Source organism: Siniperca chuatsi, linkage group LG20 (assembly GCF_020085105.1).
Source record: "Siniperca chuatsi isolate FFG_IHB_CAS linkage group LG20, ASM2008510v1, whole genome shotgun sequence".
In the NCBI taxonomy this organism is placed as follows: domain Eukaryota; kingdom Metazoa; phylum Chordata; class Actinopteri; order Centrarchiformes; family Sinipercidae; genus Siniperca; species Siniperca chuatsi.
In genome coordinates this window covers 23264106-23288201 of record NC_058061.1, presented here as the reverse complement: position 1 = coordinate 23288201, position 24096 = coordinate 23264106, and the positions used below count along the sequence as shown (strand labels likewise).

General features: G+C 41.2%; 1 protein-coding gene across 1 annotated transcript in view; it reads left to right on the top strand.

The window, feature by feature from the left end:
- The window catches only part of plcd3b (phospholipase C, delta 3b), a 40015-nt gene that overhangs the window by 4267 nt on the left and 11652 nt on the right, over positions 1-24096 (top strand). Inside the window, exons 3-10 of the mRNA XM_044177588.1 lie at positions 414-469; positions 573-684; positions 11817-12045; positions 12469-12598; positions 12808-13033; positions 13728-13929; positions 16891-17035; positions 17739-17891. Coding sequence (XP_044033523.1) covers positions 414-469; positions 573-684; positions 11817-12045; positions 12469-12598; positions 12808-13033; positions 13728-13929; positions 16891-17035; positions 17739-17891 — 1253 coding nt within the window. The remainder of the gene's footprint in view (positions 1-413; positions 470-572; positions 685-11816; positions 12046-12468; positions 12599-12807; positions 13034-13727; positions 13930-16890; positions 17036-17738; positions 17892-24096) is intronic.

The following is a 24096-nucleotide window of genomic DNA, read 5'->3' as shown; positions in this document are numbered from 1 at the left end:
CATCACCATTCAATCTTTGTCTGTCTGTCACTCCTCATCTTCTCTCTACTTTTTCTTCTTCCACAATATCAAGTCCTTCTGTCTTTCTTTATGTCTCTGTCCATACCTTGTCATTTCTACCCAACTACTGTTTCAGGACCATAATGTCAGAATTACAGAGCTCCCATACGAGCTGCTGCGGTCCAACAGATGTGTGTATATACACCAACTTCTAATTCTGACTATGCTCTACCCTTTTTTTCTCTTTTCATCCTCCCTTTTCTCTCCTCACCCCCTGCCTTGTTTCAGTGCTACTGAGTTCAGATCAGATCAGGATTCTGTGCAGACTTACTGTCATCACATACACAATCATGTACAGTTTTTATGATATCACATCTGTCTTTCGTCAACCATTTTTTCTGTTTGCTTTCTAGGAGTGCACGATGATGAAGATGTGAGGCAGATGTTGCAGGGCTCCAGTATGGTAAAGGTATTACTAATTTTGAACTACTAATAGTTGTCAGTTATTAGTAGTAGCCGGTAATAGTATTAAAATGAATGAGCTTTAATGGATTCATTTATTATATGTAAAGGTCCGCTCACCTCGCTGGCAGAAGCGACGAACTCTGAAGCTGTTGGAAGATGGTGTCACTGTCTGGTGTCAGTCCCACAAAACCTCCAGCCGGGCCAAGGAACAACAATCCTGTAAGTGTGTGTGTGTGTGTGTGTGTGTGTGTTATTTTACATGAATCAGAATCAGTTTATTCATGCATAGGAATTTGACATGGCAGTCATTGCAGAAACATACAACCACAAACTGACAGGACAACGTGCAGGGTACAAGAGGACATTGGACATCCTCATGACAACCACAGATTGAAAGATAAGGACATTTCATAAGTGAAAAGATTTTTTACAGACCTTGTATATCTATGAGGTGTCATTTTCAGATTAGGACTTGGTTTTAGCATTAAAGGGGAACTGCGCTGATTTTCCACATGAAAGTGTTTCCATGTGTTGGGGAGTACTACTGCACATGTGAAAATAGTCGTATAAAGCATATTGTGCCACAAGGGATGTCACTTGAGTCAGCATCGGTTGGGGCTGAAGACTACAAGTTTGAAAATGAAAAAAAAAAGGAATTAGGGCATCACACCTATAGTTCATTTCCTGTGGTCCGGATCAGTTGATGAGTTTCTAAACTTGGAGCGTTTTCCCCTTGGTTCGGTTTCTTTTCACACAGAATAAAATCCTAGCGAACCAAAATGCAGCACTACAAACCGTGTGAGAACGCTCACTCTGCTTATTGGTCAGATGTGTCTGGAGCTGCAGCAAGAAAGTAAATACCGGAAGAAGGTCCTGTGTTCTGGACTAGTGTATATTTCTGTGAGAGAAACACTGCTATGCAATTTAACATGGAGCAATGGCACAGTTGGCATTTGTTCATAACCGTGGTAAATATTTGGGCAATATACCAAGCAAAACTAAACCAGCAGAATGCCGAATGCATTTTGAGGAAACGTCTTGAAAATACTATCCTGTTTCACACTTTGCAAAGAAGACATGCTGCCTTCAGATGAATAAGCAGAACAAGGAAGCTAATATTGAGCATGTAACTTACAACAACATGCTGTCAACATGTTAAACCGAAGACGTGTTTGGTAAGTGTGATATGTTAATGGAAATTTATGGTAGTTGGTTAGATCGAGGTTGGATCACAAATGATCTACTCCAGAGTTTGTTTTGGACCAGACCGAGACCACCTCCTCTCAAGGGTCTCGGCGCGGTTGTTTGGTCCATGCCAGAGTTTGATTGACAGCTTTCCCATCAGCCCAAATGAATCGTACTAACCGGGCAAACACAGCAGGGTTCGTTTTAACTGAACCAAACAGGTTAGGTGTGAAAGCACCCTTAGAAAGAAGTGAGCTTAGTGAGAAGTGAGAAGTGACCTCTGTAGCCAGCGGCATGCGGTTAGCAGCTTGCAGCTCACAGCTACATTAGCCTCTACTGGCTTAAAACACCAGACTCTCCGACCAAACTGTTGGTGGTCGGTGATCAGAGCTGATAGCGAGCCCACTTGGGTATTAAGGCATCAGTATGCCTAAAAGGAAGTGCTTATCAGGTCATTGAATGGCATCCAGAACCCCCTCCCCCTACTCCTTTCCAAGGTCAGAAAAAGAGGGTTTTATGCAATAATTTTTGTAACTTTCTGAAAATGACACTCCCATGCCCACATCACGCAATGATAGAAAGCAAATGCACATACCGATGAGCCAAGGAATACTGACCATAGGCTGTAGATAAGCCGAGCTGGCCTCAGCTGTCAATCTTGACATGAAACTTTTTATAGCATCAAATAACTAATTAGACCCAAACTTGAAAAATTGACACTTGAACATACATCAGTGTGATAAGAACTACCTAAAATGACAGAACCCATCTTTGGGAAAAATTTATTTGATGTGTACTTTGAGTTTTTAGTTTAGCTCATGTCCCATCTGCTAACATGGAGGATTTATGACCTATACTGTAGCCAGTCACCAGGGGTTGATCGAGATGTTTTGGCTTCACTTTTGGGGAGCTGTCATGTCGTCCATCTTTATATACAGTCTATGGTATTGACACTGACATGTATTGATTTTATTTAACTATTTGCTGTGCTTATAGGTATATGCATATATATATATATATATATATATATATATATATATATATATATATATATATATATATATATATATATATGGTATTATGACAATATGTATTATGTATTGTCATAATACCAGATATGGTACATGATTGCCATCTTTGAGCCTGTGTAATACTGTCTTATGTTTATTCATAAGATATGTGAGATGTTTGGTATCTTTCAGCAACTGAGAAGGCCATGCTTTCAAGCATGGGAAAAGTAGACATGTGTTAAACTTTATTAATTCTTTAGAAAAAAACAAAGAAATTGGATGGAGGTAGGATGGGGGGAGTGGAGTTTTCCCTTGACAGAAGACTATGAAACAAGAATTAAATTCAAATCAATTCAGTTTTATTTATATAGCGCCAATTCATAACAGAAGTTATCTCATTGCACTTTTCCTATAGAGCAGGTCTAGACTGTACTCTTTATAATATTATTTACAGAGACTCAACAAATCCCACCATGAGCAAGCATTTGGCAACAGTGACAAGAAAAAAAATCCTTTTAACAGGCAGAAAACTTGGACAGAACCAGACTCAATGGTGGGCCATCCGCCGCTGCCGTGTTAGGTTTTGAGAGAGAGAGAGAGAGAGAGGTTTTGGGGGGGGGGGCACAATGCAAATACCACCTTGAATTTTTAAAATTGTAATAATGTATTGTAGTGATAATATTAATAAATAAATTAATAATAATAATAATAATAATATTGTCGAGCAGGAACACAGGGGCAGCAAGTGGCCTACAACCACAGATCCAGTCTCTGCAGCTCCGGAGGTAGAAATACCTGCTGAAAGTGACAGAAGGAGAGAGGAGAGAAACGAGAAAGCACATAACTATGGGAGAGAGAAGATGTCGTGTTAGTAACATGCAGTAATGGGATAAAAATGCATACAGATGGAGAGCGAGAGAAGGAGAGAGGAAAGAGGTGCATCATGGGAAGTCTTCCAGCAGTCTAGGCCTATAGCAGCATAACTAAGGGATGGTTCAGGACTCACCCAAGCCAGCCCTATCTATAAGCTTTATCAAAGAGGAAAGTCTTAAGCCTACTCTTAAATCTGGAGATGGTGTCTGCCTCCTGAACCCAAATTGGGATCTGATTCCACAGGAGAGGAGCTTGATAACTGAAGGCTCTGGCTCCCATTCTATTTTTGGAGACTCTAGGAACCACAAGTAATCCTGCATTCTGGGAGCGCAGTGTTCTAGTCGGGTAATATGGTATTATGAGATCTTGATGATATGATGGTGCCAGACCATTAAGAGCTTTGTAGGTGAGGAGAAGGATTTTAAATTCTATTCTAGATTTTAGAGGGAGCCAGTGTAGAGAAGCTAATATTGGAGAAATATGATCTCTTTTCCTAGTTCTTGTTAGTACACGTGCTGCAGCATTCTGGATCAACTGGAGAGTATTAAGGGACTTATTCGGCAGCCTGATAATAAGGAATTGCAAAAGTCCAACCTAGAAGTAACAAATGCATGCACTATTTTTTCAGCATCATTTTGAGACAGGATGTGCCTGATGTTTGCAATGTTATGTAACGTAAAGAAGAAGCCCAAATATCAAGCTCCGCTTTTCTTCTCTCCTATTTGCCGTTTCTGCTCTTTTGGGCTGAACTCTCTTGACCTTCTTTAACTCTTGCCTATTTTTGGTGCTGCCTTCATTAAGGGGTGTTAACACTACAACTTGCAACAGCTATGAACAGCTTTTGCTTTTAGACATGGTCAGCTGAAACTAGTTTGTTTCAAGCATACTCCTGCCTTTAGACATATTGACACACCGCCCTGAGATCTGTTTACCTAACCTGAGTAGTTGAATTTAATTTAGATTCAGCCTAACACAGGTCCCAGGTCAGGTCTTGGTTAAGGACCTCTATCATATACATTAAACACTGAAAAATGTGTTTTCTATACCCTTTAAAATCACCCTTTAAGGGACCCCACCCAGAGGTTAACAACCATCTCCATGGGATAATTAATAACAAGCAAGCCTTCCCATTGAGGTCTTCCCAAAAGAGCTCAGTGCTCTGACTGGGCGTGTAAGGTGAAACATGAATATACAGTATCTATTTTTGTTAACTTTAAATGGCACTTACTGCTCTGTACAGACATAGACTCACTCACTCAGTTACTTTACCTTTCCTCTACTATCTGAGGGTCACACACAGTGCCTTGATTACAGAGCTCATCTATTTTGAGCCTAAGATGGCAGCCGATCCTACTGTAGTTCAACCAGTGAGATTATAGGACATTATATGGTGTTGGGAGTTGGCCCTGAAGCCTGTGGTTTGGTGTTATATTGTTACCATATGACTCAACCACTAGGTTCGCCTCCCAAGTACAGTACAAGGCCTTTAATTGCCACAAGACTAGATTTGCTTGTGATGTGGCACAGTGTGTGTTTGGTGTGCAGGTGTGTGTGTGTGCGTGTGTGTGTGTTTCATGCATCTCTTGCTTTCATGACAACCTGGATCATTACATATATGTGTCCCCTCTATATCAGAGAACTTCTCACCTGAACACACACTAACAAGCTAAAGTTAAATTGATGTGCTTGTTCATGTCTTGTTTATAGCTGAATCGTCTGTATTCTATACTCCTCTCTGATCCATACCTGCCTCTGAAAACTCCTAAGTAGAATTAACTGGATTTGACATGTGGATATGAGAAAGTTGAAGCTTGTCAGCCACATCAGCCTAACACGGGTTACAGATCAGGTCTTGGTTAAGGACCTCTATCATATGCATTAAACAATGAAAAATGTGTTTTCTAAACCCTTTAAAATCACCCTTTAAGAGGCCCCATCCAGAGGTTAACAAGCATCTCCATGTGATAATTAGTAACAAGCAAGCCTTCCCATTACCATAGTAAGTGTTCCAAAAGAGCTCAGTGCTCCGACTGGACGTGTAAGGTGAAACATAGATATACAGTATCTATTTTTGTTAACTTTAAATGGCACTTACTGCTCTGTACAGACATAGACTCACTCACTCAGTTACTTTACCTTTCCTCTGCTATCTGAGGGTCACACACAGTGCCTTGATTACAGAGCTCATCTATTTTGAGCCTAAGATGGCAGCCGAGCCTACTGTAGTTCAACCAGTGAGATTATAGGACATTATATGGTGTTGGGAGTTGGCCCTGGAGCCTGTGGTTTGGTGTTATATCGTTACCATATGACTCAACCACTAGGTTCGCCTCCCAAGTACAGTACAAGGCCTTTAATTGCCACAAGACTAGATTTGCTTGTGATGTGGCACAGTGTGTGTTTGGTGTGCAGGTTTGTGTGTGTGTGTGTGTGTGTGTGTGTGTTTCATGCATCTCTTGCTTTCATGACAACCTGGATCATTACATATATGTGTCCCCTCTATATCAGAGAACTTCTCACCTGAACACACACTAACAAGCTAAAGTTAAATTGATGTGCTTGTTCATGTCTTGTTTATAGCTGAATCGTCTGTATTCTATACTCCTCTCTGATCCATACCTGCCTCTGAAAACTCCTAAGTAGAATGAACTGGATTTGACATGTGGATACGAGAAAGTTGAAGCTTGTAGCCACATCCAGTAATTTATGCCACTAGTTTTAGATCAAATGTGTTTGCTATAAAGTGACTAGGTGGTCGAGTGCAGTGGTCCCAAATCTTTTTGTCTTCTGGCGCTTTAAAATTAAGTAAATTCTAATACCTCTAATCCAGAGAGGGATTTTTCTTTCTGAGATAGTTTCATTTATAAATAAGCATGGACTCCTGAAGAGGTGAAAGTATGTATTAGTAGTAGTATTTTTTCCAAGAAAAAAACAAAAATTTATGGAAAAGAAGTTTTTTTCATTCTCATCCCTTTAACAATCTTATGACCCTTTACAGGGGTACCAATCCTAAGGTTGGGAACCACTGGTCTCGTGGTTTGACAGAAATAGAAATACTATACTGTAAACCTCTGCTGTATTGTTAATGCACTAACTCTACTTAAATTCTGTTTAGTTTAAAGTTTAGTTTCCTTGATTGAGATGATAGCTAATGTTGAATTTGCATCTTTACTACAATGAGCTCTGTGCTTTACTGCCTTATTTTTTATTAATGTTTTATTCAAGCGTCTTTTTAGGAGAGCTAATATACAGATTAAATGGTTTTTTTATCAGAAAAAACATGCAGAGAATGTGTATTTTTTTCAGCCCTGAAAGATGTCTGCAGGTCTTCCCTTCAGACTCCATACAACACCAACATCCTCTAAATAAGGTAGAGCAGCCTGTATATAGCCTGAGTGGCAAAACAGAGAGCAGAGAAAGCCCGAAAACCCCTCGCTACAGCACTCCTACCTGTTCATTAAGCTTATTGCTTTGAGCGCATTGTAATAACTGAAGGTACTCAGATGAGCGTGTCAACATTTTTATCACTGGACTGAACAGTAAGATTTTAGTAAGAAAATCAATCTGAAATATTAAAAGTGTGGGGGACATGTGGGGAGACATGTCCCCCTCGCTTTTAATATTTCAGGTTGATTTTCTTACTTTTTTAAAATTTTATCTACAGTGGCAATTACGCCCTTCTGTCTTGTTGTTGAAAAGGTCACAGAGTTGACCTCCTCAGCATAGCCAAGTGTCCTAGTAAAGCAGTCCTTTGCTAGGACACTTGGTGCATCAGTAAACTGTAAAATAGCAATATATAATACTGAAGTTTAGGTTAAGGGCTTCTTGTAGATAACCAGTGCAGCATTTGGTAATACTTCAACAAATGTATAATCAAACTGTCCATTGTAGCAAATTTGCACAACAGTGACTAGACCAGATCTGATTCTTAACAAAGGTCTTGCTGTGTGATCTCAGGGTGAAGAGACTGAATGTGGTGCACCGTGAAGCGAAATTTGCTTAAATTTGTTTTCAGTGGGATGTGAGTGAATTGCCTCTCAAAGCATTGTGGGGAGTTTTTCCTTATTCAAATCGAGGTTCTAAGGACAGAAGGTGTTGTATGCTGTACAGATTGTAAAGCCCCTTGAGGTGAATTGTGATTTGTGATATTGGGCTATATAAATAAAATTGACTTGACTCGTTACTGAAGTACTGTACTTAAGTAAAAGTCTGAGGTACTTGTACTTTATTTTGGTATTTCAATTTTATGCTACGTTATACGTCTACGCCACTGAATTTGGGAAGGAAATATTTTACTATTTACTGCACTACATTTATTTGACAGTTATAGTTACTAGTTACGTCGTGGATTAAGATTTTACATGAAAAAATGTATTGATATTGATTGATAGAAAAAACACACACACAAAATATACAATGCATTATCCAAGATTAAACCAGTGGTTCCAAACCTTTTTGGCAGTGTCTAGTTAAGGCAGCTTGTCAAATTGCAGATGTCTGTGAGTTGTTAGCAACTCTTTTCCCCTCTAAACCTCTCACATGGTTTCATTTAGATAATGTGAGGAATATTTACAGTGGTGTGAAAAAGTGTTTGCCCCCTTCTTGATTTCTTGTTTTTTTGCATGTTTGTCACACTTAAATGTTTAAGATCGTCAAACTAATTTAAATACTAGTCAAAGATAATACAAGTAAACACAAAATGCAGTTTTTAAATGAAGGTTGTTATTATTAAGGGAAAACAAAATCCAAACCTACATGGCCCTGTGTGAAAAAGTTATGGCCCCCTAAGCCTAACAACTGGTTGGGCCACCCTTAGCAGCAACAACTGCAATCAAGCGTTTGCGATAACTTGCAATGAGTCTTTTACAGCGCTGTGGAGGAATTTTGGCGCACTCATCTTTGCAGAATTGTTGTAATTCAGCCACATTGGAGGATTTTCGAGCATGAACTGCCTTTTTAAGGTCATGCCACAGCATCTCAATAGGATTCAGGTCAGGACTTTGACCAGGCCAGTCTTCATTTTGTTCTTCTTCAGCCATTCAGAGGTGGACTTGCTGGTGTGTTTTGGATCATTGTCCTGCTTCAGAACCCAAGTTCGCTTCAGCTTGAAGACATGAACAGATGGCTGGACATTCTCCTTCAGGAGTTTTTGGTAGACAGCAGAATTCATGGTTCCATTTATCACAGCAAGTCTTCCAGGTCCTGAAGCAGCAAAACAGCCCCAGACCGTCACACTACCACCACCATATTTTACTGTTGGTACGATGTTCTTTTTCTGAAATGCGGTGTTACTTTTATGCCAGATGTAATGGGACACACACCTTCCAAAAAGTTCAACTTTTGTCTCGTCAGTATTTTCCCAAAAGTCTTGGGGATCATCGAGCCTTAATGTTCTTTTTGCTCAACATATTGATATATAATATATATATCAATATATTCTGGGAGCACAGTGTTTTAATGGGGTAATAAGGTATAATGAGCTCTTTAACATATGATGGTGCCTGACCATTAAGAGCTTTGTAGCTGATGGAGGACATCACATGATGGAGGACCTGCACCAGCTTCCCCTCCAGCACCCTGGCATGAATATCATGTTTTTTTCTGTGACCAAAAGGTGCCAGGGGAAGGCTGGTGCCAATCCGGTGAAGCTTGACAAGGTCATGAAATTTGACAACAGTGTTATAGCTACATTTGTTCGTAGCTTAAATGGTGTTATGATTGAACACCATTCAATGACATGACAGTCCTGGGCTATTTTTTAAGATGGAGTTCACACCTAGAGGAAATTATGTGTTTTTAAGTACAGCAGGTAATTGCCTTAAAGACCACCTCCAAACGCAGTGAACTGCTTACAGTTGGCAGTGTCACTGCTTTAGAATTTGGTTTTTAGGACCCATTTTGTTATACCTAAACATAGACATAGACCCTGACCGTCATGGCTAATGTTGAGTTAATTTTTTTGTTCATTATGGTTGTTAAAAAAATAACATCTGTAGCCATAACACTGTTACCACCTCTGCTCTTCCTCATTCCTACAATCCCACCCTTTATCCCCCTTTCTCTCTGGGCAAAGCCATTACCTCTTGCTCAGGCCAGGTCTGTTGATTTTATTTTAATAAATGTGTTTACTTTTACATTTATAGTTTTAAATATTGTCCACCTTTTTGTGTTTTGTCCTTTTATTTAAAAAAAAACATGGTTCACATTTTAATAAATTCTATTTATATTTGCACGCCTTTTGTCGTTATTACTGACTGAAAATGTTATAAGTTGGCATTGTAGCACAACTGGGCGTCTTGCTCGAAGGCTAACCCAAGGCTAATGCATTAGCTGGCTGATTAGCTAACATGCCATGTATGGTGAGCACAGACACTGATACCTGCTAATTATTGCTAACATATAAATAAAATACGAGAATTTCACCGAAAAAACTGGAGCACACACTTCTCAGTCAGTCTGTTGGTACAATTAACCGCACAGCAAGCCATATTATTCTTTTATATATATCTTTTATCTATATATATATTTATATATATTTTATATTTATATCTTTTAGATATTTTCATGTAAAAGTCTCCGGAAGGCAAAAACACGGCCGAGAGGTCAAGTTCAGTGACTCGCTGAGGTGATGGCTCGGCTAACAGACTGTTAGTGGTGACGGCACTGGCACCCCCCACCTGTCACGCAATATAAATTATTATGCATAACTTCAAGCATTTAACAGATGAGTTATAAAACAATGCACCCCACTCACATTTGTCATGAAGGGGGAAATAAACTATAGAGACCAAAACCGTTTTTTGGACCAGCCTGTAAACATGTTTATTTCTGCTGTAAAGTTGGGCATTTAACATGGGGGTCTATGGGGATTGACTCCCTTTTTGACAGCCTCAAGTGGCCATTCAATGAACTGCAGTTTTTGGCACTTCGGGGTTGGCTTCATTTTTCAGCCCTGGAGGTTGCCACTTGGGTTAGGTTTAAGGGAAAAAACCACTTGGTTAGGCAGTAGGAACATGTAAGCCACGTGACATGTAAGTCACGTGACTTAAAACTTTAAAGTCAATGTTAACTTTTGGTGTCACACGGGACACAAACCCCGGTCTCCTGGGTGAAAGTCCTGGGTTTGTTTGGCCAACCCAGCCCCTTGAATTTCTTTGTTTTGAATGCCAATTAGGTAGCCCTGTGTCCCTAGGAATTACAGTCCTATTGGCCGATTCCACAGGTCTTGATTTACGTCCAATGCCAGTGTTCAGTGTCCATGCAGATATAGTGTGAGACAGTGTGCCCTTTATGTGGAGATGCGGAAAGTTAAATGCTTGGTGTTTGGGGGTGTGAAGTTCATTTGACTTTCATGCAAGAGGCCGGAGCTTGAGTCCTGTTACGGAGGTAGGGGGGTTGTTGTTACCATACAAAGCTTGAAGGGTCATTGAATGGTTTGATGAGTATGGACATGATGTAAATCATATGCTATGGCCTTCACAGTCACCAGATCTCAAACCAGCTGAACACACATGGGAGATTTTGGAGCAACGTGCGTCAGCACTCTCCACCACCATCATCAAAACATCAAATGAGGGAATATCTTTTGGAAGAACGCTGTTCATCCCTCCAGTAGATTTCTTAGAGACTTAGAGAATCCATGACAAGGAGCACTGAAACTGTTTTGGGGGCTCTTCAATGCTTATATTTTATGGACCTCAGGGGCAAACTGAGAACTCAACATGTACCTGTTATCTGTCCTGACCTCTAAAACAGCAACTACCTCAAGTACGAAAGCGTCATATACCTTATTTCTGCATAGTTCTGGCCACAGAAGCTCCATTCTCTCCTTTTGCTCTTTTAGCCCTCCATGTTTGCTGCACAAACTTTTGTCTCCTCTCTAGAGAAAACCCACAGCAGACAGACTTCTTCTATTAGTTGATAGTTTGTAATTTGCAAAGATTGCTCCCAGAAGAATGGCTTCTTTATTACTGTGTTTGTTGTTGTGGTCTCTTTTTTAAATGTCTGGTCCCAATATTTTCTGTCCATGCTCTCAAATATTTCCTTTGTGGTAACAGAGGTTAAGGATACTAAACAATACCTCAGAAAAACTGTTTACTGAGTACTAGTTTCTCATTAAAAGCAATAAACCTCAGAAACAACAAAGCACTCATACCTTCCTCTTGGAGTGAATATCACTTGATAACAAAATGGATAGTAAATTGGGCAATACTTGCTCTTTACTCACTTGTTCTTTCTTCCTCTTCCTTGACCCATCTCTTTGTTCCCCTCATACATCCCCAGTCTCTGTCATGGAAGTGGAGTGCATTCGTGAGGGTTGCCAGTCAGAGACATTGCGGCAGATGGTCGGCTCAGTACCTGAGGGCCGGTGTTTGACGGTGGTCTTCAAAGGGCCCCGCAAGAGCCTAGATCTCCTCTGCCAGAGCCAGGAGGAGGCTCAGCACTGGGCCCGTGGCATCCGAACCCTGCAGGAGAGGGTGGAGAACATGACCCAGAAGGAGAAACTTGATCAATATCCTAATTGTTGTTAATTTGGAATTGTAGAACTGTCTACACTGTATACGGGGACAACAGTATAACAGTGCCAAGAATAAAAGCACAAGAAACTATCAACTACCTTCAGAATAATTTTTTAATAATTTTTGTTGGAGGCCCCATAAGCCCCCTGCAAGTACCCTTGAGTCACAAACCAGAGTGCCAATAGTGTAACATGTCATCCAATGACAACACATGTTGGTACTTTTGTCATCCTCCACCTTTTTTAAGGAAATGTTCTAAAAAAAACCAGAATACCAACACAAAGTTTCTACAGGCAGAATTAGTATGATTAATATTAGTTCTGTGCTTCAAAACTCTACATTGGTCAAACTATAACACCACCAAATACTGTACATTTTCTGCTCTTGCTGCTTCCTTGACTATGTTTGTGTGTCACCTGGATTCATGCTTACCTGAGTCGGGCCGACCAGAACCATGATGATAAGATGAGCTATGCCGAAGTCCAGACACTGCTGCAGATGATCAATGTTGACCTGAGTGACCAGTATGCCCGCAGCCTCTTCCAGGTAGCGGAACGTACACACATACAGTACTTAAAAACATTGGCCCTATATCAATCAGTAATTAAAAGTGATTTATAAATGAATTTTCATTGACTGACAGACCTCTATTAACTGTGTGTCACTTGGGTCTGACAATTGAGACCAGCTTGAAAATGGATGTTTACACCTAAACAAAGAGTGATTATATGTGTCTCACTCTGTTTCTCTGATAGAAATGTGACCAGTCAGCCGATGGTCGTCTGGACCACAGGGAGATTGAAATTTTCTGCAGGGAGTTGTTACGGAGACCTGAGCTGGATGCTGTGTTTATCCGCAACTCTGCAAATGGCTGTGTACTTTCCACTGTGGACCTGAGGGATTTCTTAAAGGACCAGGGGGAGGACGCTTCACTCATCCATGCCCAAAGCCTCATACTCACTTATGAACTTAATGAGTGGGGTGCGGTGCTAAGTATCAATATATTGCAAAGTACCAACATTTATCTAGTGCGTGTTTAACAAAACGGTTCTGATAAACCCATTGGATGCTACCTTCCCAGCACCAAATGGGAGACAAAGTTAGCAATTAGATGTTAAACACAGATATTTTTCTCAGGAGTTAGTAAAGACCAAAATAGAGCTAAAATGATAGTAAATATTAGACTTACATAAGTCAGGCTGCATTCCAATGGATTTTGTTCCATGTCTGCTGGATATATAAGTAAGCTATTGTAAAAGGATGGGATTTGTAGCCATAGATGACATGAGGGGTAAACTGTACCACAGTCTGTGAGCAGCAATGGAAAACACTCTGCCACCTTTGGACTTTGACATAGAATGGTGAGGAATAACTAATCAGAGGATCCGAGGGGTCTGGAGATAGAACAGGGACTAAGGAGGTCAGTGATGTAAGCTGGTGCCAGTCCATGCAGTGCTTTAAAAATAATTAAAAGAATATTAAAATCACTTCTATATTTGACTGGTAACCAGTGAAGGGGGCCACTACCGAAAAAACACATTATAGAGCCAACATTGTTAAATATTTAGTTGTATTTTACAAACTGCACTATGTCTACCAGCACCAGTTTGTTCACTATATAATAATTCCCCTCCTTTATTGACTTTTGACTGTTTGTGCCTTTTGCCCAGTACAGCCCAGAAGAATCAGTTCATGACCCCTAATGGTTTCACCATGTACATGCTGTCTAAGGAGAACTGTGTGTTTAACCCGGAACATGCTCGGATTTACCAAGACATGAAACACCCACTTACACACTACTTCATCTCCTCCTCCCACAACACCTACCTCACTAAGGACCAGCTGACTGGGGACAGCAGCACAGAGCCATACATCCGGTGAGAATGAATAGGACCGCACGCATACCTCTACACATGCACTTTGTAACATTTTCTGAATGAATGTGTCAATGTACTGTACTTTGCTATGTAGTTTGCAAGGCTAGGTAAAACCAATTAATCAGCAGCTTTAAGAAATCAGGCCCTGTTTACACGTGGTATTAACATGAGTCTTGGGTGATCCGATCACAAGTGGACAGCTCTAAGTACAGGTATGAATGCACCCAAGACGCATTGAGGATGCATTGAGATCCAATTGCTCAGACCACATTTGGAGGTGGTCCTATTAACACTAGCTTACTCTGTGTGGAACGGGAGCTCATTTGTGGTCTGATAAACACTAAATTTATCAAATTCAGGTAAAAAACTATAACACATTTGGTCTTATGTATGTGTTAATTGCATATAGAGTGGGGAAGTGAGATCCAATCACTCCAGATGACTCCAGACGCATGTGGAGACGCATTCTAATGCCAGGTGTGAACTGACGTACTTGGAGCTGTCCACTTGTGATCGGATCACCCATGACGCATGTTAATGCCAGGTGTAAACAGCCTCTCAGATCGTTGAGTGCCATTACAGGGTTTGCTTGCGACCGTTGAAGTCCTTAGTGGGGGCTGCTCAGAATTGTCCCGCTGATAGAGCCCATGGGTCTCCTGAAGCACCAGCATCACTGACGTTGTGGGAGAAAAACCTTCAGCTGGGCCAGATGTCTTCAGGTCCTCTCACATACTGTTTAATTCTTCTTCAATAAAACACTTGAGTCCAATGCAATATAGATTTTACTGTAATATCAAAACAAAGTACATGTGAAACTGAGTTGGTTCAAGAAGCAACTGAACAGGCTAAGTTGTGCATTCAAAACATGCTCCTCCTGGCTGGTTGTTGGGATGTTCATTGACAGTCTCTGATTGGTTATGAATTATTGTACCATTTCTTGGTGTGTTTTTTATGGGTTGCTACTGGAATAAGGCATGCTGGGGCCAATGCTAGGAGTCACCCGGTCCTTGTATAAACACAGTGAGAGTTGTGTCCATATTCTTAGCAGAAAGTGAAGCATGTTCTGTGATTGTCATAGGCAGAATCTCTGGATGTAGCCGTGAGGTGGAGAGTGTCCAGTATAATGGCCTCAGAATTGCGTCTCTACTCTTTGCAAATTATGTGGTTCTGCTGGCTTTATCGACCTGTGACCTCCAATGCCCACTGGGACAGCTTGCAGCTGAGTGTGAAGTGGCAGCAATGAGGGTCTGCACCTCTCCCTGAGTTGGGAATGAGTTGCTACCTCAGTGGAATATGGACTGATGGATTGATGCGACGTTGTGGATAGAAGTGCCCAAAATGAGTTTCCTTTGAAGGGTGGTTGGTCTTAGACATCTGGAAGGAGCTCAGAGTAGAACTACTGAGGGGGTTCCGGCTTCTGATAAGGATGCCTCCTGGAAGCCTCCCTTTAGAGCAGAGGTTTTCAAACTCTGAGGCGAGCCTCCCCAGAGGGGCGCAGGAGAGTTGAAGGGGGAGCACGAAGGGAGTGACATGGGTCAAAGATACTGCATGAGATGATAGGGTCAGGTGCATGCCGAGGTTCTGGAAACAACGTCATTTATTGCAGTGATTTAGACCACTTACCACCACAGTCAACAGTTGCAGCTGCAGCCGTGGCTGTGACACACAGCTCACGGAGGCAATTATGGTATTTGAAGTAGCGAAAAGAAGTGTATACTCTATATTTTTGAATGGTCTTTCATGCTTTTAGGTTGTAGAAAGTCCTCTTTACAAACAGTTGTTATTTTATATGAAGGGTTTGCAAAAACAGTAATGTTTTGTACATGTACAATGGTTCAACCAGACTGACAATTGAAAGGGCAGGAAGAGACAAAGATACCTCTGAGCAACAGTTAAGTTAAGAATATAAGAAATCAGCAGTCATTGGTAAAAGATATTGGAAGCTTAGCTTAGCTTAAAATCTGTGCAGATTTAAATAGGAAGAGGTTCCTGTTTCAGTGTCAAGTGCACAATAATGCCTACAACATACTGGAATTAACAGGCGTGTTGCTTTACCAAAGCTATTCTTAAAACTTCAAAATATAAATAGTAGGTTAGTCTAGGGTTAGCACTGTTGGAATTGGATCACGGAATAGCAGCTGAACATACTATGGACTGACAAGTCACAGTTTAAACCTATTCAATCTAACCGCTGAGCAGACTGCAGAGGGCCAAAGAAAAAATATTAGAGCTCACTTGCAAGCACAGTTGTGGTTCAAAAATGATCTAGGGTCACTTGTGCTTTTCTGGACTGGAAAATAAATTAAAAACTGAAGAGTATGGGGGGATGGCTATATTCTCCCCTGTCGTGCAACACTGTGTTGACATCGACTAAATGGAAGTTTTAATTATTCATAAGATATAGTAAAGATGGTAGGAGGGGCCCACAGTGTCAGACTTTGAAAACCCCAGCTTTAGAGATACTTTGTCCATGTTTAACTGGGAAGAGATCCCAGTTGACCCAGGGCAGACCCAAAATGGGCTGGACAGATCCCCCAGGAGGAGCTGGAGGATGTGGTTGGGAGAAGGATGTCTGGGCTACCTTGCTAAGCCTGCTGGCACCATATTGCAGATCCACATAAGCATCTTAAAATGGACAGATGGATAGACTATAAAGTGCCATATTGTTTATTACTCACTATAATTCAATTTGCTGGAGTACTAGACTGTTATTTACCACTTCAGTACAGGTTTGAGGGAAACTTTCTCGTCATCACAAGTGGATGAGGACCAAACAAACACACTATTAGCTTTGGTCACTGTGGACAGGAACACAGCTACTCTATGGATGCTGTTGCATTCTCTGCTGGTCGCCAACAGAAAGAGATAAAGGGCACAGATTAGTTACAAGCTCTTAAATTACACCTTTACTCACTGAGTCATCTCTGTTTTAGAGATTCCTAATGATGATTTTTCTCTTAGAGCCCTGAATCATGGCTGCCGCTGTGTGGAGCTGGACTGTTGGGATGGAGATAAAGGAGAGCCAGTCATCTACCATGGACACACACTCACCTCCAAAGTGCCCTTTGTCGAAGTAATTGAGACTATCAATGAATATGCTTTTAAAGTGAGTACAGTACTAGAATCAGAGTCATATTACTTACCGCTGCAAAAAATACGGGCATACAGTATTTTGCCTTGGTCACATTCATGCAGAGATATACGGTACAGATAAATATCAAAAGTTTAGACACATGGTCTTTCTAAATTATTTAATTTAGGGACAGCTGTATGGGATGAATATAATGTCATATTTTGAAACAGAAAAACAGCTTTGAAAGATTGAAGCTCAGTGTTTGAAAGGTTGAAATCTAATAAAAAAGGTTTTGCAAGATTGAAACTAAGTTTTGAAGGCTTGCATAATGTTTTAATTTCAACAACATATGCGCACCAGTTTTCGGTTTCAAACCCGATCACAGGGTTGGCGGTTCAATCCCCACCACCTCTTGTCACATGTTGAAGTGTCCTTGGGCAATACACTGAACCCCAAAAATTGCTCCCGATGGTCAGGCCAGCACCTTGCATGGTAGCTCACTGCTATTGGTGTGTGAGTGTGTGCATGAGCGGCAAATACCTTGTAAAGCGCTTTGGATAAAAGCACTATATAAATGTAGCCATTTTTAAGATTAATTTGTGTGGCCAAAAATGTAATACTTCTAAAATCTATACGGTATAAGAATAACAATTTTGCTAACAGGACAAAAGATGTCCTTCCCCTCTTCTCTATGGAAAAAATCCTTTTCTCCCTGACCATCATCCCTCTCTCCCAGGCATCACCTTACCCTCTGATCCTGTCCCTGGAGAACCACTGCTCAGTGGAGCAGCAGACAGTAATGGCTAGACACCTGCGATCCATCCTGGGAGACAAGGTGCTCACTAAGCCCCTCAATGATCTGGATCCTCACAACATGCCTTCTCCAGAGGTAAGGAGACACTGTTCCATAACTGGATGAAAGTTCAATCCCCATAACAACTACTATATCTATTGAGACTAATAGTGTCTTTAATCAGGGACATAGATTATGCCTGCACGCAATGGAACCACATTACATTTTATCACACAATGGCAGTTTTTGCAGTTGCCTGAAAAAACAAGATTAAAAAACCTGACATGATTAAATTATTTATCCAGATAGAGTGTTTTTGCTACATTTCAATGGAATGTGGATGTGGTTAAAAATAGCCAATGACGGACTCTCAAGGATTTCACTCCGACACACTTTTTAATACCCAAACCCTCTCCAACTGGGTGGCAGGGCTTTAATTTCTCTGTTATGTACAGTATGTGAGGCATTTGTAAACAGTTTCTCTGTCTTGATGGCAACTGTTACTTTGTTAGGATTACGTGTAAAGCAGAGAGCAGACTGTTTGTGTTAGATGAGGAAATCTGGGCCCATCTGCCCTTCTCTGTCCCACTTATTCTACATTTCCACATAATCATAATATGTGTATAAGGGTTGGTGCATGCACTCATGATCTGTGCCCCAATAATCACACTCCCTTGAGGCACCTTCACAAGTAAGTAAGTAAGTAAAGCTTTATTTGTATATCATTTTTTAAAACACACAGTTAGATGACAGGGATGGAGATCTATAAAAAGGCTTGCCTATAGAGATAGGTTTTTAGAAGCCGCTTAAAGCAGTCCAAAGATTTAACAAATCTGATAGTTTGTGGAAGACTGAGGCACGTGTAGAGGGAATTACAATAATCTAGATGGGAGAAAATGAAAGTATGAATTTATTGAATTAATAGTTCCAGATCTGTAGAAGACAAGCTACATCTGATTTTAGCAATATTTCTTAGCTAAAGAAAACAGGTCTGGACGAGCTTGGTAACATGATGGTCAAAAGTCATATTCTGGTCAAAGATGATTCCAAGATTCTTAGTGGTAGATTTGATATTAGAGTGAAATGGTCCAATAAACTGATCAACTGCAGTGGCAAAGTTATCGGGTCCAATTAAAAGAACTCCTGTTTTGTCAGGGTTTAGGTGCAGGAAATTATGAGACATTCAATCTTTGGTGGCGGCTACGCATTCATGGAGGGAGGACAGTTGATTCAGGTTATTGAGTTTGGCAGAGGAATAGATCTGTGTATCATCGGCATAACAGTGATATGACATGTCATGAAAGCGGCTGAACAAATGACCCAGAGGAAGCATGTACAATGAGAAGAGTATTGGTCCAAGGACTGACCCCTGAGGCACTCCACACAGCAGGGGAGCTGAGGAGGACACATGATTATTGATACAAACATTAAAATATCTATTAGTCAAATAAGAATTAAACCAGTTTAGAGCTATACCAGAAATGCCAACCCAGTGATGTAACCTATCAAGTAATATGGCATGATTGATGGTATCAAAGGCAGCAGTCAAGTCCAGTAGAATCAGGATTGAATATTCATATTTGTCTGCATGCATAAGAATGTCATTTGTCACTCTTAATAATGCGATTTCAGTACTATGATTGTGACGAAAGCCAGATTGAAATTATCAAATATCATAGATTTTATGACCCTCAACCTAATTCAGGAGTTGGTCTGTAACGATTTTTTCAAGGATTTTGGATATGAAGGGTAGCTTGGAAATCAGTCTAATAGTAATATTAGATAGCGTTGCCTTCTGGCCACTGTCGTGCGTACCTGTAATTACACTCAGATACATTATTATCAGTGTCATTACAAAGGTAGCAGTAGTAGGAGGCAGCTGTGGAAGCAGTCCCAGCGCCAGAGGAAAGTAACTGGCCAGGCATTTGGTTTTTATGGGCACATTAAGACTACATGCACATTAAGACTACATGCAGCCTATATTCTATTTTACAAAACTCACCTTTAAACTATATTTAGTTGTTTCAGCTGCACCACAATCATCCTCACTCATACTCACATAATCTCCAACATGATATGATAACTATAATAGGAATGTTCCATCAGTGCGACCAATCACAACATGACAAATGATTGTTTATTGATCAATGTCTTATGTGTCTTCATACAGATTTGTTTTATTTAAAGAGTGATAGAGTAATGTATGGTAAATGTTTCGGTGCAGGGGACTGCTGTTGACAACCTGACAGCTGCCTTACTGTAATGTCCACACAGTCACAATGTTATAAAAGACAATGTATAGATTTTATTCAGAGCTGAGGATGAATCCACAATGTCTCTGTCCTTACATTGATGACAGATTGATCATAAGAGCAGTCATTTTGTTGAAGTAAACCTGCCAGCAAACAGCTTCACAGAGTCAGTCAAGTTACCTCTCTTTCTGGAACAGAAAAGAGTTTCTCTCTGGGTTAACAAACTCAGAGTTTTCACTAAACCTGCTTTCTGAAAAATGGATGTTTGGATATAAAACTTGTTTTTTATTACTTTGGGATTGTTGTTTGTTGGTCCACATTTGAGCCACATGATTCACAGGAGAACCCGTCCAAACGGTTTGAATTTGTCATTTACCCGTCTACATGCCTACAACGTGTCTGCGTGGGTATCGTCTCCCTTTTAACACAGAGGCCATGTTTCTGCTTTAAAGTCAGCCAGTTCTGTATCGAAACATCTGATAGCCTGGGGCATGTTCAATCTGAAAACAGTGCACACCATTTTGCTACAGTTTCCAGGTTGAACAACTTGTTTCCTCGAAATGGTGTGCAACGGTGTACAATGGGCTTTGAGGTATGTTTTCTCTCGTTTGGTGGGTGTGTCAGAGGTGTTACCCAATCACAGCGAGGTGTTCAAGGCACCACCATTTCCGTTTAAATAAACGTTTTGCTACGTTTTGTCGGTGCTGAACACAGCCCTGATGTTAGGCTAGCCGCCCCGCTTCTGGGTCTCACGGGACATTTTAATACCATGATATGTTGAAAGCATATCAAGAATTAGGCTGCATCATATGTCCTTTGTTAAAGAATTCTCTTATGATCTCATTCTCCCCTCCATCCTTTCAAACTCAGTTTAAGATTTGTGCAAAGAAGACACTGCTGAGAGTAGTAGGCTAGGCTACACAAACAGGGAATGACATTGAACTGTCGCCAGGGACTTGGGTTCTGTCCAATCACAAACAAGAAGTGTTGTCCCTCCTTTTCCGTAATCTGAAATGTTGTTGTGTTTTGTGAAATATTGTTGTATTTTCTGGAATGTCGTTGTGTTTTCGTTATCTATTACTTGATATTGGCAAACACTGTGCAAAGTGACTGCTTTGCAAGAATTTATGGATGATTTATGTTGTCAAATTGGATTGCTGAGGCTTCTATGTCCAACGTGTTAGAGAAAAATGTTGTTAAATCAAAGAATGTTACACGTCAAGACAGTTTTTCAAATATAAAGAGTGTTCATTTACAAGGTTCAGTGAGGTCCTCACGATCCTCTCGGTCTTCTATTGCCTCTGCAAAGCTCAAGTTGGAACGTTTGAAAGTTTTGGGGTTTTGTCCTGTTTCCTGTTTTATTTTGTAGTGTTCTCCTCTCCTCATGTGTCTTGTGGATTTACTTCCTGTCTTTGTTTGTTTTCCCTCCAGTTTAGATTGTTGGCCCCACCTTGATTAATTGCACCTGTGTCTTGTTCTCTCCCCTACCGAAGTCTATTTAGTCTGGGTTTTTTCCTTGGTTCAGTGTCAGTTCGTTGTCATGATCATTTGCATCAGCAGTGGTATGTGGTGTACACATCAGATGTCCCAGCCTTGTTTCTTGTGCTTGTCCTAAGTCTCTTGGATTTATTTCTGTGCATCCTTGGACCTTGCCTGGACTTTTGATTTTCATTTATTGCCTGCTCCTTGTTTGATTTGTTTGCTTGTCTTGGACTGCCTTCCCGATTTGGACCTCTGCCTGCCTGACTACCCATGTAAGCCTTTCCCACAATAAAGTAATGAACTGCATCTGCTCTGCCTCTAATCTGCATGTGGGTTCTATTCCTTGTGTTCCCTGCTCCCTTGCATGACATCTATTACGACAACGTTAAAAGGCTGAATTGTTGGCACAAGCTACCAGGCTGACACAGCTCTGGTTAAGGAAGAAGCAATTCTAAAAGCCAAAAAGGAACGGCTCTGGAACAGAAATAGCAGCAAACACTGCAAAACTGAGCCTCATTAAGGGATATGAGGATTCACATGCTGTCATGCCCCATTTAGGAGATGGGATGAATCAACATTTGGAAAATGGATTAATTGGAGACCCATTTAATGAAATGAGAGGTGTATACTCAAGCAAACAGAGTAAGAGTGGTTTTGTCACAAGGGTATCACCAGTACCTCAAACGGCCATTAAACATGGTGACAAATCAGCATCAATCTGATGCATGTATTGTCAGGGAGAACACAATCTTGATGCTTACTTTCAGATTCTCAAGAAAACCCACAAGGAGAAACTTGAATTCCTCAAAACTAAATGGCTGTGCTTTGGGTGTCTAGAAAAAGGACACGAGTAATGGATGTAATTAGAAACTAACCGGCAAAGAGTGCACCCTGAAACACCCCACTGTTCTGCATATTGCCCATAAAGAATCACACAAAGCAAAGGGCTGTTGCAAATGCTTCCAGTGCTTTAGTGGATATGGATAAAGACGGATGGAAGGATACTGGGGCCGGCGAGCCTGAGGGCACCCTGGCTGTTGTTCCTGTAAAGATTAAAACAAAAAAGGGTAATAACATTATAACAACATATGCCTTTCTAGACCCAGGTAGTACTGTTACCTTTTGCACAGATCAGTTCTTCAGCAGCAGTGACCGGATGAAAGGCAGAAATACTTATGCGAACAATGAATAAAGAGGAGTTCACTTAAATATCTGTTGCATGTGACTTGAAAATATGTGGCCTAGAGGGTAATGAGTATGTGGAACATCCACATGTATTCGCACAAAACAAGATTCCAGTATGAAAAGAAAATATTCCTTCCCTGGAGGATGTGAAACAATGGGCATACCTGAGAGAAGTTAAGATCCCTCAGATTGATGCAGATGTTGAAGAGAATGATTTTAAATTCTATTCTGGATTTTACAAGGAGCCAGGGCAGAGAAGTTAATCTTAAAGGATTTATTGGGGCAGCCTGATAATAAGGAATTGCAATAATAAAATAACAATAAAAGAGTAACAAATGCATGGACTAGTTTATATGCATAATTTTGAGACAGGATGTGCCTGATTTTTGCAATGTTACGTAGGTGAAAAAGGGCAGTCCTTGAAGTGTCGGGAGACAGAGCTTGGAACCCAGAAGCAGGACACACGGACAGAGCAGATAGGCAGGGCACAGGTTGATTTGCGAAACATGAAAAGTCGGGTGGACCCTCATTGACTGGGGTAAACGGAGTCTTACAGCGGAGGGGTTAATGATACGTTCAATGATGAAAGGTCCAATGTAGCGGGGGGGATAATTTTTGGGACTCAGTTCATAATGGAATGTTTCTGGAAGATAACCAAACTTTTTGACCTGGCTGGTAAGCAGGTGCTGGAGTCCTACTGTTGATCTGCGATCTGCCGATTCCGCTCCGACGACCGACACAGTACTGCTCGGGTCTCTCTCCATACCTTGTGGCAACAGCGAAGATGGTGGTGAACTGATGGAACCGTCAGCTCCCTCTCCTGCGACGAGAAGCGGGGGGGCTGGTAACCTAAAGACGCCTTGAAAGGAGAGAGACCAGAGGCAGAGCTGGTTAGTGAATTGTGGGCATATTCAATCCAGACGAGGTGGGAGCTCCAGGTTGACGGGTTTGCGGCATCCACATAGCGCAAGGTGGCCTCGAGGTCCTAATTGGCCCTCTCGGTCTGACCATTAGATTGGGGATGGAACCCTGAGGAGAGACTGGCGGTTCCCCCCAGTGCCAGGCAGAAGGCCTTCCACACCTGGGAAACGACCTGGGGCCCCCGGTCCGAAACTATATCTAGGGGTATGCCATGTAGACGGAAGACGTGTTGCACTAGGAGGTCGGCCGTCTCTCGGGCTGAGGGAAGTTTGGCTAAGGCTATGAAGTGGACCGCCTTCGAAAAACGGTCCACAATGGACAGGATGGTGGAATTGCCATGTGAACGTGGAAGACTGGTGACAAAGTCCAGGGCAATGTGTGACCATGGACGACTGGGGATGTGGAGAGGTTGAAGCAGGCCTGCTGGTGGATTGTGTGATGTCTTGCCTCGGGCGCAGATG